Raw genomic sequence first — 12,669 nt, 5'->3', positions numbered from 1 at the left:
CGACAACGCCTTTCTAACTATGATTCCTACAACCTAAATAGGAAGAGAGAATAATGATCAGAGGCAGAGTTAACATTTATGGAGCTAACAGTAAGCAGTGCCTGCCTCCATGCAAACAACAGCCATGATGGATCACCCGGTTAAGCCACCTCAACTGCAAAACAGAGCCCTTCTACAACTATTCTGTCACTTTTCCCATTTCACACTTATTAAGTATAATATTAATTATCAGATAGATAGGTACTCTGTGCCAGGCCCTGAAGTCTGAAACTACTTCAAAGTTAAAATAAACACCATGTGATAATGAAAATGTATTATTTCATGAACAAATTAAAAAGAGGTATTTCAAGAGGTATCCTTGAAAATGTACTCATTGCAATCTAAACACAATCACTCATTTGGGTCAGGCTATAATACTACCTTATGAAAAACAAATTTTACTAATTTTCACATGTAAGCAGAACACTAGTGATCTAAAATATGACACAGTTGAAGAAAACTGTTTTTAACAGTTACTTAACCCAATTAAGGTATTGCAGATGTGTCCAGGTACCTTATTTTGACAAATGAAAAAATTATGTACACTTCAGTATTTATAGAATATTTCAACTCATCCTAAATGTTTTCACAGCTGCTGATTTTCTGAGAAGTATTCTGTTTAAGTCCAGCCCATCTTCTCTCCACCATTCCACACACACACCCAGTATCATCCCTGCTTCACCCGGCATTCCAGGAGATAGGAAGGACTTTTAACACCTTTATACTGAATGCAGAACTTAGTGCTCCAGATCAAACTGTAGAAGTAAATGTAAATGATAGTCCTTCCCCTTTAAGGCCCTCACAACCGAGTAAGAGTTCAAAGAAAAATATACTACACAGTTTAAATATGATAGGTGCTACTGACATTTCAAAAATGGCATGAAGTTGTATGAGGGGGATGGAGGGTTGGGTTGGAGAGGGGTAGGATTATTCAAGTAAAGCTCCCTGCTTAAGAGGTACACATACTCGAAATACAAGAAGGATGGGGGGTAGGGCGGAGGAAGCATTCCAAGCCTAGCAAAACGGCACCTACAAAGCTAAGGAGGTATCTTTGCTTTTCAATTTTGTGATTCTCAAGAGGACACACAGTATTTTCTTTAAAGAATAAGACTGCAAACTACTTTGAGATATTTAGCACTATTTGGGGGTACATTAGAATGTATTCAAATACGAATAAAGACACACCCAATTTTAATAGTACATTTCGAACAATCTCATTCGGCCAGGCACTTTCGGTATTTGCCAACAATACACACACTCCACCTGTAATTAATGCATCTGTGTGTAAGCCCTAGAAGGAGCTCCCGAGTTTGACATCTTTGAGATCAGAATCCCACTTACTAAGTGTGCAACGCTGGCAAATCCCTGTGTCTCACTGTCCTAATGTGATTACAGCACACATTTATTAATATGTTAACTTAAATACTGTTTGTGTCCATGAAGAAGAATGTAAACACCACGAAAGCGGGGGCTATCCTGACCACTACGGCATCCCCAGCACTCAGCCAGGCCTCTAGCACTTAGTAGCTGCTAAACGTATACTTGATGTTCAGTACTTGAGTGAATGAATAAGAGTATCACACCACTCCTGAAATCCCAGTCTTTGACAGTGAACTATGACCATTACAATGTGTGTAGCTCAGCAATCTGGTACCACCGTAAAAGATCTAATTATCTCATTTCTTTTGGAACTAAGATAATAATTGGCGTATCTAAAAATAATTAGCCCAAACAATTATTGAAAATCACTTTAAAATAGTCCATTTAATACCAATGCGTGAGAAAGAACCACCACCTAGTTGGGAAATGGAGTCTTCAATATGATTTCTTAAATACTGTCGATTTTATGTCCACCTGATTTCAGCCATTTTTTGTACTGTTCCTCAGCATGCAGTAGAGTATCTTTCTGACCTGATTCACCACTCCTTAAAGAAAAATATATACAATGGACCATCCTTAGATGGAAAATCGCTTGAGGCTCTCCTATATGAAATCGGTTGTATAAATAGGGCCAGTGAGGCATCAAACACAAGCTTTCAGAAGTCTTTAATAACAACCAATAGGTCCACGTTGCAAAGAACAACTTTTTTCGGTGATGACTCATAAATTATGATCCCTACATATAAGCTCATGAGGTGCTAATGAAACGAATTTGTCTCCATGTGGAAAACTGTGGCCCTTCTGGCCAAGCACAAAACACCAAGTTTTAAATGCGCCCACGTTTTGCTTAATTCGGGACTTCCAGCAAGGATTAGCGCTTTTCCTTTATAGTCTATTTAAGCGCCCTAAGAAAACAAATACCGCCTTGGCAGGCGGTCCCCGCACACAGACAGACCTAGCTTCACCACATACAGATGCGTCTGGTGGGCCGAAGTAAACAAATGACAGGAAAGCTAATGCTTTGCAAGATTAACGTGCATTCCCACAGACAAGACTGCCACCTGGACACACGGCTGGAAACGAGAGCTCGTGCCTCTCCGAGGAGAAAATGGAGAGAATTTCAACAGCACTTATTTAAAGTTTCCATCTTCACACACGCCCCTTTCCCCCAATGCGGGGTCTGGGACTCGGCCCGGCCAGCGGCGCGAGGAAATCTGCACTTGACTTCCGTCCTCTCCCGGGCGGGAAAGAGCGCAGCCCGCCCCGGCAGAGACCCTTCCTTCCTGCCCGCCGACCCCCACCCGGCCCAGGGACACCTCCCTCTCGAAGCGCGGCCGGGAGGAAATGGAGCCCGCGCGGCTCCGCAGCTCCGCGCCCCCTCCCCGGCGACCCTGGCCCAGGGCCGCGCTCCGGCTCCCGCGCGCCCACCCGCTGCCCCGCCACAGGCCGGGCGCGCTTCGGCCCTCGGCCCGACGCGGACACCAGGAGTTCGGTCGGGGGTTCCCGGAGGCCAGTGCCTGCCCCTCGCCGCGTCCCGCACGGTCGCCCCCTCACCTCCACCCTCGCGCAGCCCCGGACCGCCAGGCGGCGCGCCCTCCCTGGCCGCCTGGGCCGCTCACCCCCGCGCTCCCCGCCCGCCCGCCCCCGCGCTAGGCCCCGCGGGCGGCTACGGGGAGAAACGGGTCCAGCGCCGTCCGCCCGCCCGAGAGGTCCCGGCTGCCCCTGCCGCCTGCCCGCTGCACCTACCATGGTACAGATGGAGGCGAATTTGGAGACTGTCATTAGGATTTCCATCCGCCCAGCGCCATCTTCCACCCAATCACAGCGGCGGCGGCGGGCGGGGGAGGAGGGGAGCCGGGCCGCCCCCTCGCACTGCAGCCCGCGGGCGGACCCCGAGCCGCCGCGGACCCACGCACTGACCCCGCTGGGCCGCCGCTGCCGTCGTCGCCGCCGGCGCTCAGGCACTCCCGGCCTCGGGCCCCAGCCCCCCGCCTGCCGGCCGCCGGCCCGCCCCCGGCTCCGCCCCGGCGCAGGGCGCAGCCGCTGCCTCCAGGCCCGCGCCTGCCCGCGAAGCCGCCCGCCGCCCACCCCGCCCAGAGCGCAGGGGAGCGGGCTCCGCCGAGGCCCTAATGCGCGGCCCGGCGGCGCAGCCCCGCCCTCCCCTCGGCGCCCCCCTCGGCAGCCCGGGAGCGCTAGCCGGGGAACTCCTGCCCGGCCCCACCCCGTGCGAGGCCGAGGGCGGGACCGAGGGCGGGCACTGTCTCCTGCCCGCGTCCCTGCGGTCCTAGTGCGGGGTGCCCGGAGCCCCCTCGTAGGAAGAGGGGCGTTAGGGAGGCGCGGAGGTGGCGGCGGCGACCTGGGAGAACCCAGGAGGGGCCAGACTGCGACACCCACCGCGGGCGAGGCGATGGCGATCCCTAGCTGCCTAAACAGAAAACGGAGGCGATGATCTGGGTAACTTCGTGCCGAGTGGGAGGAAACATGCTCTGCACAGTTAAGATAACCGGAGTATGAGTCCCAAGCACTTGGTTTGTTTCTTTTTACGTATATTGGATGAATCACTGGAGTCAAACACAACTTAGAAAAAGACAAAATAATTAAATAAAAATGAAGCGGCAAAGAACAAATTACACGTTTAACTCTTTGAATTAAGAAGAAAGATAAGTAATGGGGGAAGGGGGGAGAGCAACGAATCCTGTCGGCCTGTTGGACATAAATTTAGAATAGGCTTCTAAATATCTGCACATTGTGCTGCAGAATAGAGAAGATCTCAAGCCAGCAGTGATGATGATATTACCAGAAACAAGAAGCCCGCAAGCAAGAAAAATGCCCTGTGAGAAATCCTTAGGCAGTGCTGGCTACTGGCATGGGTAGTTCCTCTTTTCTCCTTTTATAAAATTCATCATTGCACCCAGTTCATCGTGTCTGGCAGCTCAGCTTTATTTTTTCCTGTTTGAGAAAGTAGTTCAAGTCAGTGGAATAACTTCATAAATTATAATGTTAGAAAGCTCGTGATTTTTTTTTTTTTTTTTGAAACAGAGTCTAACTCTGTCGCCCAGTCTGGAGTGCAATGGCGCGCTCTCGGCTCATCGCAACCTCCACCTCCCAGGTTCAAGCGATTCTCCTGCCTCAGCCTCCCCAGTAGCTGGGATTACAGGCATGTGGCACCACGTCTGGCTAATTTTTGTATTTTTTCAGTAGAGACGGGGTTTCACCATGTTGGTCAGGCTCGTCATGAACTCCTGACCTCGTGATCCGCCCTCCTCGGCCTCCCAAAGTGCTGGGATTACAGGCTTGAGCCACCACGCCCGGCCCGTGATATTTTCTAATTGCTGAAGTGATGGGGTACTTTTCTGGGTTCCCCTAATTCAGTGGGGTTGCGGATCTGAATTCAGACAGCTCTAAAATCGGAAGTGCCTCACCTCACGGGTTCAAAGCAGTCAAAAACAAAAAGCATTCAAACAAAATGTAAGTGAAAAATAGACTTCTGGTACATGAATACTGTTTCCATAGTGATTCCATTATAAGCTTACTTGTAGGGGGGAATGCAGATTGAATATAGCCAAGTCCCATGGTATCCAGCCTGGTTCTCCAGGTGCCTGCTTCCATGGAAGCCAAGAGCCCTGATACCCAAGCCAGGGGCTTTCCTGTCTAGACTTGATAGCATCACCCACCTGAATTCTTTCTTGCTCTTTTCTACCCCGTTTGGACAAGGCTTCTACATCTTAGACCTCTACAGTCCACCTGGGCCTTGTCCCAGTGTCACTGTGCCTCTGAACCGTGTCTGTCTGTCCATCCCGATAAATAGCTGTGGTCATCCTGTCCTTCCCACTTGCTGTTCTGTTCCAGCAAACAGGTCTGATGTGCCAGAATTTTAGCCCTGCCTCCATCCGCGCTCACCACCCGGATGCCTCCTTGCCCATTAATCCTAACACATCACAGGAACAAAAGCCACCAGATTTACATATAAGTTTATATAAGAACAAGGCCTTTCTAAAATGAATTTCTAGGCCAGATATGGTGGCTCATACCTGTAATTCCAGCACTTTGGGAGGCCAAGGCAGGTCAGGATCACCTGAGGTCAGGAGTTGGATACTAGCCTGGCCAACATGATGAAATCCCATCTCTACTAAAATACAAAAATTAGCCAGGCACACGCCTGTAATCCCAGCTACTCAGGAGGCTGGGGCACGAGAATAGCTTGGGTCCTGGAAGTGGAGGTGCAGTGAGCTGAGATTGCACCACTGCATTCCAATCTAGGTCATGGAGTGACACTCTCTCTTAAATAAGTAAATAATAAATAAATAAATTTCTTGGCTGGGCACAGTGGCTCATGCCTATAATCCCAGCACTCTGGGAGGCTGAGGCAGGAGGATTGTTTGAGCTTGAGACCAACTCCCTTGAGGCCAGCGAGTTCAAGACCAGTCTGGGCAACATAGTGAGACCTTGTCTCTACTAAAAATAAAAATAAAATAAATCAGTGGTGCATGATGGTGCATACCTATAGTCCCAGCTACCTGTGAGGTGAGGTAGGAACATCACTTGAACCCAAGAGACAGTGAGCCATGATTGAGCCACTGCACTGTAGCCTGAGCAACAACCAAAACCCTGTCTTAAAAATACAATAAAATGAGAAAGGCACAGTGGCTCTTGCCTGTAATCTCAGCACTTTGGGAGGCCAACGTGGGTGGATTATTTGAGGTCAGGAGTCCAAGATCAGAGTGACCAACATGGAGAAACCCCATCTCTACTAAAAATTAGCTGGGCATGGTTGCGAGCACTCAGCTACTCAGGAGGCTAAGGCAGGAGAATCAAGTGAAACTGGAAGGAACCAGTGAGCTGAGATCCTGCAACTGCGCTCTAGCTTGGGCGACAGAGTGAGACTCCATCTCAAAAATTAAATTAAATTGGCTGGGCACAGTGGTTCATGCCTGTAATTCCAGCACTTTGGGAGGCCGAGGCAGGTGAATCAGGAGACCAGGAGTTCGAGAGCAGCCTGGCCAATATGGAGAAATTCCATCTCTACTAAAAATACAAAAATTAGCTGGGCATGGTGGCAGGTGCCTGTAATCCCAGCTACTTAGGGGGCTGAGGTAGGAGAATTGTTTGAACCCAGGAGGCAGAGGTTGCAGTGAGCTGAGATCACGCCACTGCACTCCAGCCTGGGTGACCCGGCGAGACTCCATCTCAAAAAAAAAAAAATTTAATTAAATTAAAAAGTAAATAAAATGGATTTCTGATAGAATTATCTAGACTCATGTCTAGTTGATGTTGGAGCCATCTAAATTCACAGATAAAGTCATGAAACCTAATCACAGAGCCTCACAATGCCTTGTCTCCATAGCCTATGGTTGATTGGAGAGCCACAAACATGAGAGGTGTGTGTGTGTGTGTGTGTGTGTGTGTGTGTGTGTGTGTGACGGAGTCTTGCTCTGTTGCCCAGGCTGGGGCATGATCTTGGCTCACTGCAACCTCTGCCTCCGGGTCCTGACCTCATGAGCCGCCTGCCTCAGCCTCTCAAAGTGCTGAGATTACAGATGTGAGCCACCGCGCCTGACAAAAGATTCTTCTACGTGCTAGGTGCTGTATTGAGTGTTCTTTACCATATGTAATGCAGTTGGAGAATAAGTTTGACTGAAACTCTACACTTTTGCACCCTGAGCTAGGAAAGGGTAATCTAGCTTTAGAACATGGCTTTCCACAGCTGTGTAATCGGCTTTTCAAAGAGCTTCCTGTGCCTAGCAAAAGATGTTTGTGTACAACTGACTCCTTTTGGGCCTTCTTGAATCTGCAAACTACAAAATATACCCAGATGCCTCAGGGACCAGGCAAGTAAATGAATTATGTCCAACCTTAATCCATTTAGTCAGCACAGCATTTTATAATTTTTTCATTTGCATACCTTTACACAATCCTACACTCTTCAGTTCCTTACAGTCTGCCTCAAATTTTCCGTTATTCATTCTGTTCAACAGTTTAACATAAGTCACTTTATATAGTTCTGCCACCTCTCTTCTCTCTGAAGGCATGTGGGTTTATACCAGCGCACATAAATGAGTGAAGCTTTGCTTGTGATGAGTTGGGAACGAAAGTGGTGGGGAGAGGTCCAAGAAGAGGTATAAGCATTTTATCTAATCCTCACCACAACCCAACGAAGCAGGTTATGATTATCCCCGATTTTAGATGAGGAAACCAAGGCACAAAGATAATCTTTCCAGGGTTATCTAGTAACTAACTAGTAACTTACTAGTAACTAACTAGTAAGCAGTGGAACCAGGGTTTGAGCTTGTCTCCAGGGGCCACACCTGTGTCCACTCTATTACATCAGCTTTGTAAAAGTACTTCATTTTGATTTTGAACAGGATGAAGCTGAGAGGCACTGACTCCTTTTGGACTTACATGAAGGTTTTAGCTACAAAAGATACTCAAACAGATACTTCTTTGTTTCACTTTCCTCATATGGAAAATATGGGTAATAATTATGTTGCAAGGATAAAACATGTTTAAAATAGTGCCTGGCACTCAACACAAAGTGGAGAGCTTAGAATGGCCATTCAAAGTCAACATTTTAAAAGTCGGGGTGGGCAAATACAGCCCTCAGGCTGCCAGTTTGCTCCTCCAGATTTAATGGGCCTCCGCTATGTGCCAGTCACCTAATTAATTCTTTATATACACATTCCAATGTAACCCTTACAGTGACCCTTACAGATCCATTTCCTGCTTATTTTACACACAAGGGAATATGACATTCATCATTGCACTAGCCAGCACATACAGGGCCAGGATCCACACAGAGGCTCTGACGCTAAAATCTGTGGTCTCTCTGCTTCTCTACCCAACTTCTTAATAGTTGAAGCAATCAACCTTCTTGGTGGCATTCATTAATATCATCCAGCCATCCAGCAGTAGATGTCAATCAAAACAGTAATTTTTTTTATTGGCTTGAATCAACAAATCAGTGACTTACTTTTCAAGCCTTTCTTTTCTTTTCTTTTCTTTTTTTGAGACAGAGTCTGATTCTGTCATCCAGGCTGAAGTGGTGCGATCTCACCTCACTGCAACCTCCATTTCCCGGGTTCAAGCCATTCTCTTGCCTCAACCTCCCAAGTAGCTGGGATTACAGGCATGAGCCACTGCACCAAGCTAATTTTGTATTTTTAGTAGAGATAGGGTTTTACCACGTTGGTCAGGCTGGTCTCGAACTGCTGACCTCCAACCAATACAATACATTTCAAGGCTTCTCAAGCACTAACAGATATTCTGTCTGCTTCTCTGAATCTCTTCTTTGGATTGGAGTTTCCCATTTTCTTTTCAGCATTTGCTCAATGTTAATCAGAAAGTTCATCAGAAAAAAAAACAGCACAAGAAAATGAAACATCCCCTGGACTCTGAGAAGCCTCCAACATCAGGGTCTAACTTCCCCATTCCTAACTCTGATTTTCTTTATTTATGCCCTTAGAGTTTTCCTATGGATACAGTGTCTGCCTTCATCTTGTCCCAGAGGTACTAGGTAGATATTTATTGACTAAGTAAACAGAATTCAGATATATACTGTACATTGCCAAATAATTGAGCAATCAGAAGAGATCGTGTTTATGTCCCAGGTTGTCAACATGTTCTACATTCTATGGCTCTCACCGCACCCTCTACCTCCCAAGTTCAAGCAATTCTCCTGCCTCAGCCTCCTGAGTAGTTGGGATTACAGGCACCCACCACCATGCCTGGCTAATTTTTGTATATTTTCAGTAGAGACAGGGGTTCATCATATTGGCCAGGCTGTCTCTCACACTCTTGACCTCAGGTGATCTGCCTAGCTCGGCCTCCCTAAGAACTGGGATTAGAGATGTGAGCCACCATGCCCGGCTAGCTCTCTTTCTGTCTCCCTTTTCACAGAAGAAAACAGTGACTAATGAAAGCATTTGAAAAGGTATGCCCACAGTGTGTGGTGGTTCATGCCTGTAATCCCAGCACTTTGGGAGGCCAGGCAGGCAGATCATTTGAGCCCAGGTGTTTTAGACCAGCCTGGGCAACATGGTAAAACCCCATCTCTATTTTTAAAAAAAAAAAAAAAAGCAGCTACCACATACTAGAGTCTTCTCTCCTCCTCCTCCTTCCTTCCCTTCTTCTTCCCCTCCTTCTCCTCCTCTTCCCCCTCCTCCCCCTTTTTCCTCTTCCTTTCTTCTACTTCTTCTTCCCCTCTTCCTCCTCATTCTTCTTCTTCCTTTGTTTTTCTCCATCTCCTCCTCCTCTTCTCCCTTCCTCCTCTCACTTGTCTTTCCAGCTTCACCTCCTACCTCTCTCCCCTCATGCATTATGTTCCTCCCTCTTGCTCCTTAAACACCAACAAGCTCCACAGCACCTCCGAGCCTTTGCACTGGCCTTTCCTTCTCCTGCAACACTCTCCCTTCTTCTTTGCACAGTAAGCTTTTGGCATGGGACTTCAAATCACATGTCACTTTCTCAAGGAAACCTGGCCTAATGCCTGGTGCCATCCTGGCAGTGTAAGCTCATGAGAACTGTGAGCAAGCATGTCCCTTTGTATAGCTCTGTTCTTAACACCCGAGAAAGAAATATTTGTTACTGAATGAACTGAAACTGATGAACACCTACACTTTAAGTATGTCCCATTCCAGAGCAAATAAAAGTAAAATAATTCTGATACACAGGGATGTTTTATCTTCTCCGTCCAACACAATACATGTCAAGTCTCCTCAAACACTAACAGATATTCTGCCTGCTTCTCTCAGTCTCTTCTTCAGGTTGGAGTTTCCCATTTTCTTTTAAGCATTTGCTCAGCTCTAATGAGAAAGTTCACCAGAAAAAAAAAAAATAGCACAAGAAAATGAAACATCCTCTGGACTCCGAGAAGCCTCCAGCATCGAGATCTAACTTCCCCATTCTCATCTCTGATTTTCTTTATTTGTGTCCTTAAGTTTCTCCTACAGATACAGTGTCTTCCTTCATCTTGCCTTCTTTCTACTACTATTTCTCACATTTTTCAGAGTATTTTTTCCATATGCTTTAACAAGGTTTAACCATTTGTTTGGAGTTGTATTGTAAACCTTTGGGTCTAAGTTGTGATTTTGCTGTCAGTTTCACCTTCAGATTTGCATTTTGGCACCCACGGGGCCTCCTTGCCACTTGACCTTCATCAGCCTACCTAGGGTACTTAGGGTGAGGTAATGTGTCACGTTGGGGTTTCCCGAAATGTTCAAGCTGAGTCCTCAGTTGATGAAATAGACATGGTTTTTACTTCTTCTTTAAAAAGGAAAAAAAAAAAACCCTCTATTAAAATAGCTAAGCACAGCAATGTTAAACCAAATTAAAAATTCCAAAATATATTTAGCATAAAGAAACTCCTGTCAGATACACAAGAAACTGTTAACGGTGATTTCCTGGACTTGAGGAAGTGGGAACTAGGGGAGAAGGTGGAGGAGGGAATTTTTACAGTATACTTTTTTAAAATACTTTTTGAGTTACACATGCAATGTATAACTATTTCAAAACTTCAGTAAAGTAAGTATTTTTAAAATTTAAAAGACATATTTATGTGACATTATTTTAAAATTAGTAGGGCACAGTTGACTTTTTTTTTTTTTGAAAGTCATGTATTGGCTGGGTCTGGTGGCTCATGCCTGTCATCCCAGCACTCTGGGAGGCCGAGCTTGGCAGATCACCAGAGGTCAGGAGTTCGAGACCAGCCTGGCCAACATAGTGAAACCCCATCTCCATTAAAAAAACTAAAAAATTAGCCGGGCATGGTGGCGCATGCCTGTGGTCCCAGCTGCTCAGAAGCCTGAGGCAGGAGAATTGCTTGAACTCAGGAGGCAGAGGTTGCCGTGAGCTAAGATCGCACCACTGCACCCCAGCCTGGGCAACAGAGCAAGACTCTGTCTCAAAAAAAAAAAAAAAAAAAGTAATGTACTGTGAGCTGAGTTTAACTCTGATTCCTCGCTGCCTAAGTAGACCATACACATGTACTCCGACGCTCCCTCCCTTGGACTCTCTCAAGGTGCTTATCTTCCACCTTCATTGGCCCTGACTCTCTGGGTGAAGAAAGAAAACAATCTCTTATACATGAAGTAGAGGGCAAACATCTATTTGCCTGCTTCAAGAGGACCAGCTTCGTGTTGTTTTTCCAGCACTGTCAAAAGGAAGACGTTATGGCAGAAGTGAGAGGTGGGAAGAAGGGAAGTGAACCCCCAGTTTTCTCATTGTTCTCGTGTTTCTGCCGCTGCAGCCTCAAGACCTAAAAAGAAGAGAGATGCAGTGGGCCCCAGGCCATCATGTGATCAATGCCCTCACCTGCCCACTAAAGGTCCCACCAGGCCTTTTCCCCAACACAGGAAAAGTACTTGTTCTTCTAAACTCCTCTCCATCTTAACCTCTTCTGGTTTGCTGGCTTATTTTTTAGAAGAATTTACTTTGGTCAGTTCCCTCTGGTCAATTCTGCTAGGTATGTTGTGCACTTTCATTTGCTTTTTTTTTTTTTTTAACAACAATTACACACAGGAGCAGATATATCTGCTATCTGGCACAAACCTTGAGGATACACAAGTGACAGATTTACCAGAACTTTTTTTAATAGGTCTTCCAGGTAACAAGTAAATGCACATCTATCTCTCCAAGGCTCAAGCCAGGCCTGCTTCTCCAGCCAAACTGCTGCAGACTGGCACACAATGTCCTGTCCCCAGAGCCATTCTTCCTCTCTTTTGCTGCCAGTAAAGAGCAAAGAGTTTTACATCTTAAGGATTCTATTGTTAATTGTTCCTGGGAAACAGGAAATAGACAACAAAATAATGAACATGGAAAAGTCAAAGTTCACAAAGTTCTATAGTAGGAATGGTTGACCCTGAAATACTAAAGGGTTTCAAGTTAAGACTTAGGATGTCTGAAGGCTTGATTGGCTTTCCCCATACACACACACAAATACACATGCAGGTTGTTCAGTTTGTGATTTTTTTTTTTGGAGACAAATCTCACTCTGTCACCCAGGCTGGAATGCAGGGGCACGATCTCGACTCACTGCAACCTCCGCTTCCCAGGTTCAAGTGATTCTCCTGCTTCAGCCTCCCGAGTAGCTGGGATTATAGGTGTGTGCCACCATGCGTGGCTAATTTTTGTGTTTTTAGTAGAGACAGGGTTGCCTCCAGGCTGGTCTTGAACTCCTGACCTCAGGTGATCCACCCACCTCGGCCTCCCAAAGTGCTGAGATTACAGGTGTGAGCCACCACACCCAGCCTCACCTGG

General features: G+C 46.5%; 1 protein-coding gene across 1 annotated transcript in view; it reads right to left on the bottom strand.

Moving 5' to 3' along the window:
* The window catches only part of USP12 (ubiquitin specific peptidase 12), a 103,232-nt gene extending 99,847 nt beyond the window's left edge, over positions 1 to 3,385 (bottom strand). The window contains exon 1 of the mRNA XM_021676222.2: positions 3,166 to 3,385. Within this exon, the coding sequence (XP_021531897.1) occupies positions 3,166 to 3,213 (48 nt within the window). The 5' untranslated portion in view covers positions 3,214 to 3,385. The remainder of the gene's footprint in view (positions 1 to 3,165) is intronic.
* Between the last annotated feature and the right edge of the window lie 9,284 nt (positions 3,386 to 12,669).

Source organism: Aotus nancymaae, unplaced genomic scaffold (assembly GCF_030222135.1).
Source record: "Aotus nancymaae isolate 86718 unplaced genomic scaffold, 86718_ANA_hifiasm-v0.15.2.pri h1tg000009l, whole genome shotgun sequence".
NCBI lineage: Eukaryota > Metazoa > Chordata > Mammalia > Primates > Aotidae > Aotus > Aotus nancymaae.
The sequence above is the reverse complement of the archived record's forward strand: the minus strand, read 5'-3'. Positions and strand labels throughout refer to the sequence as shown.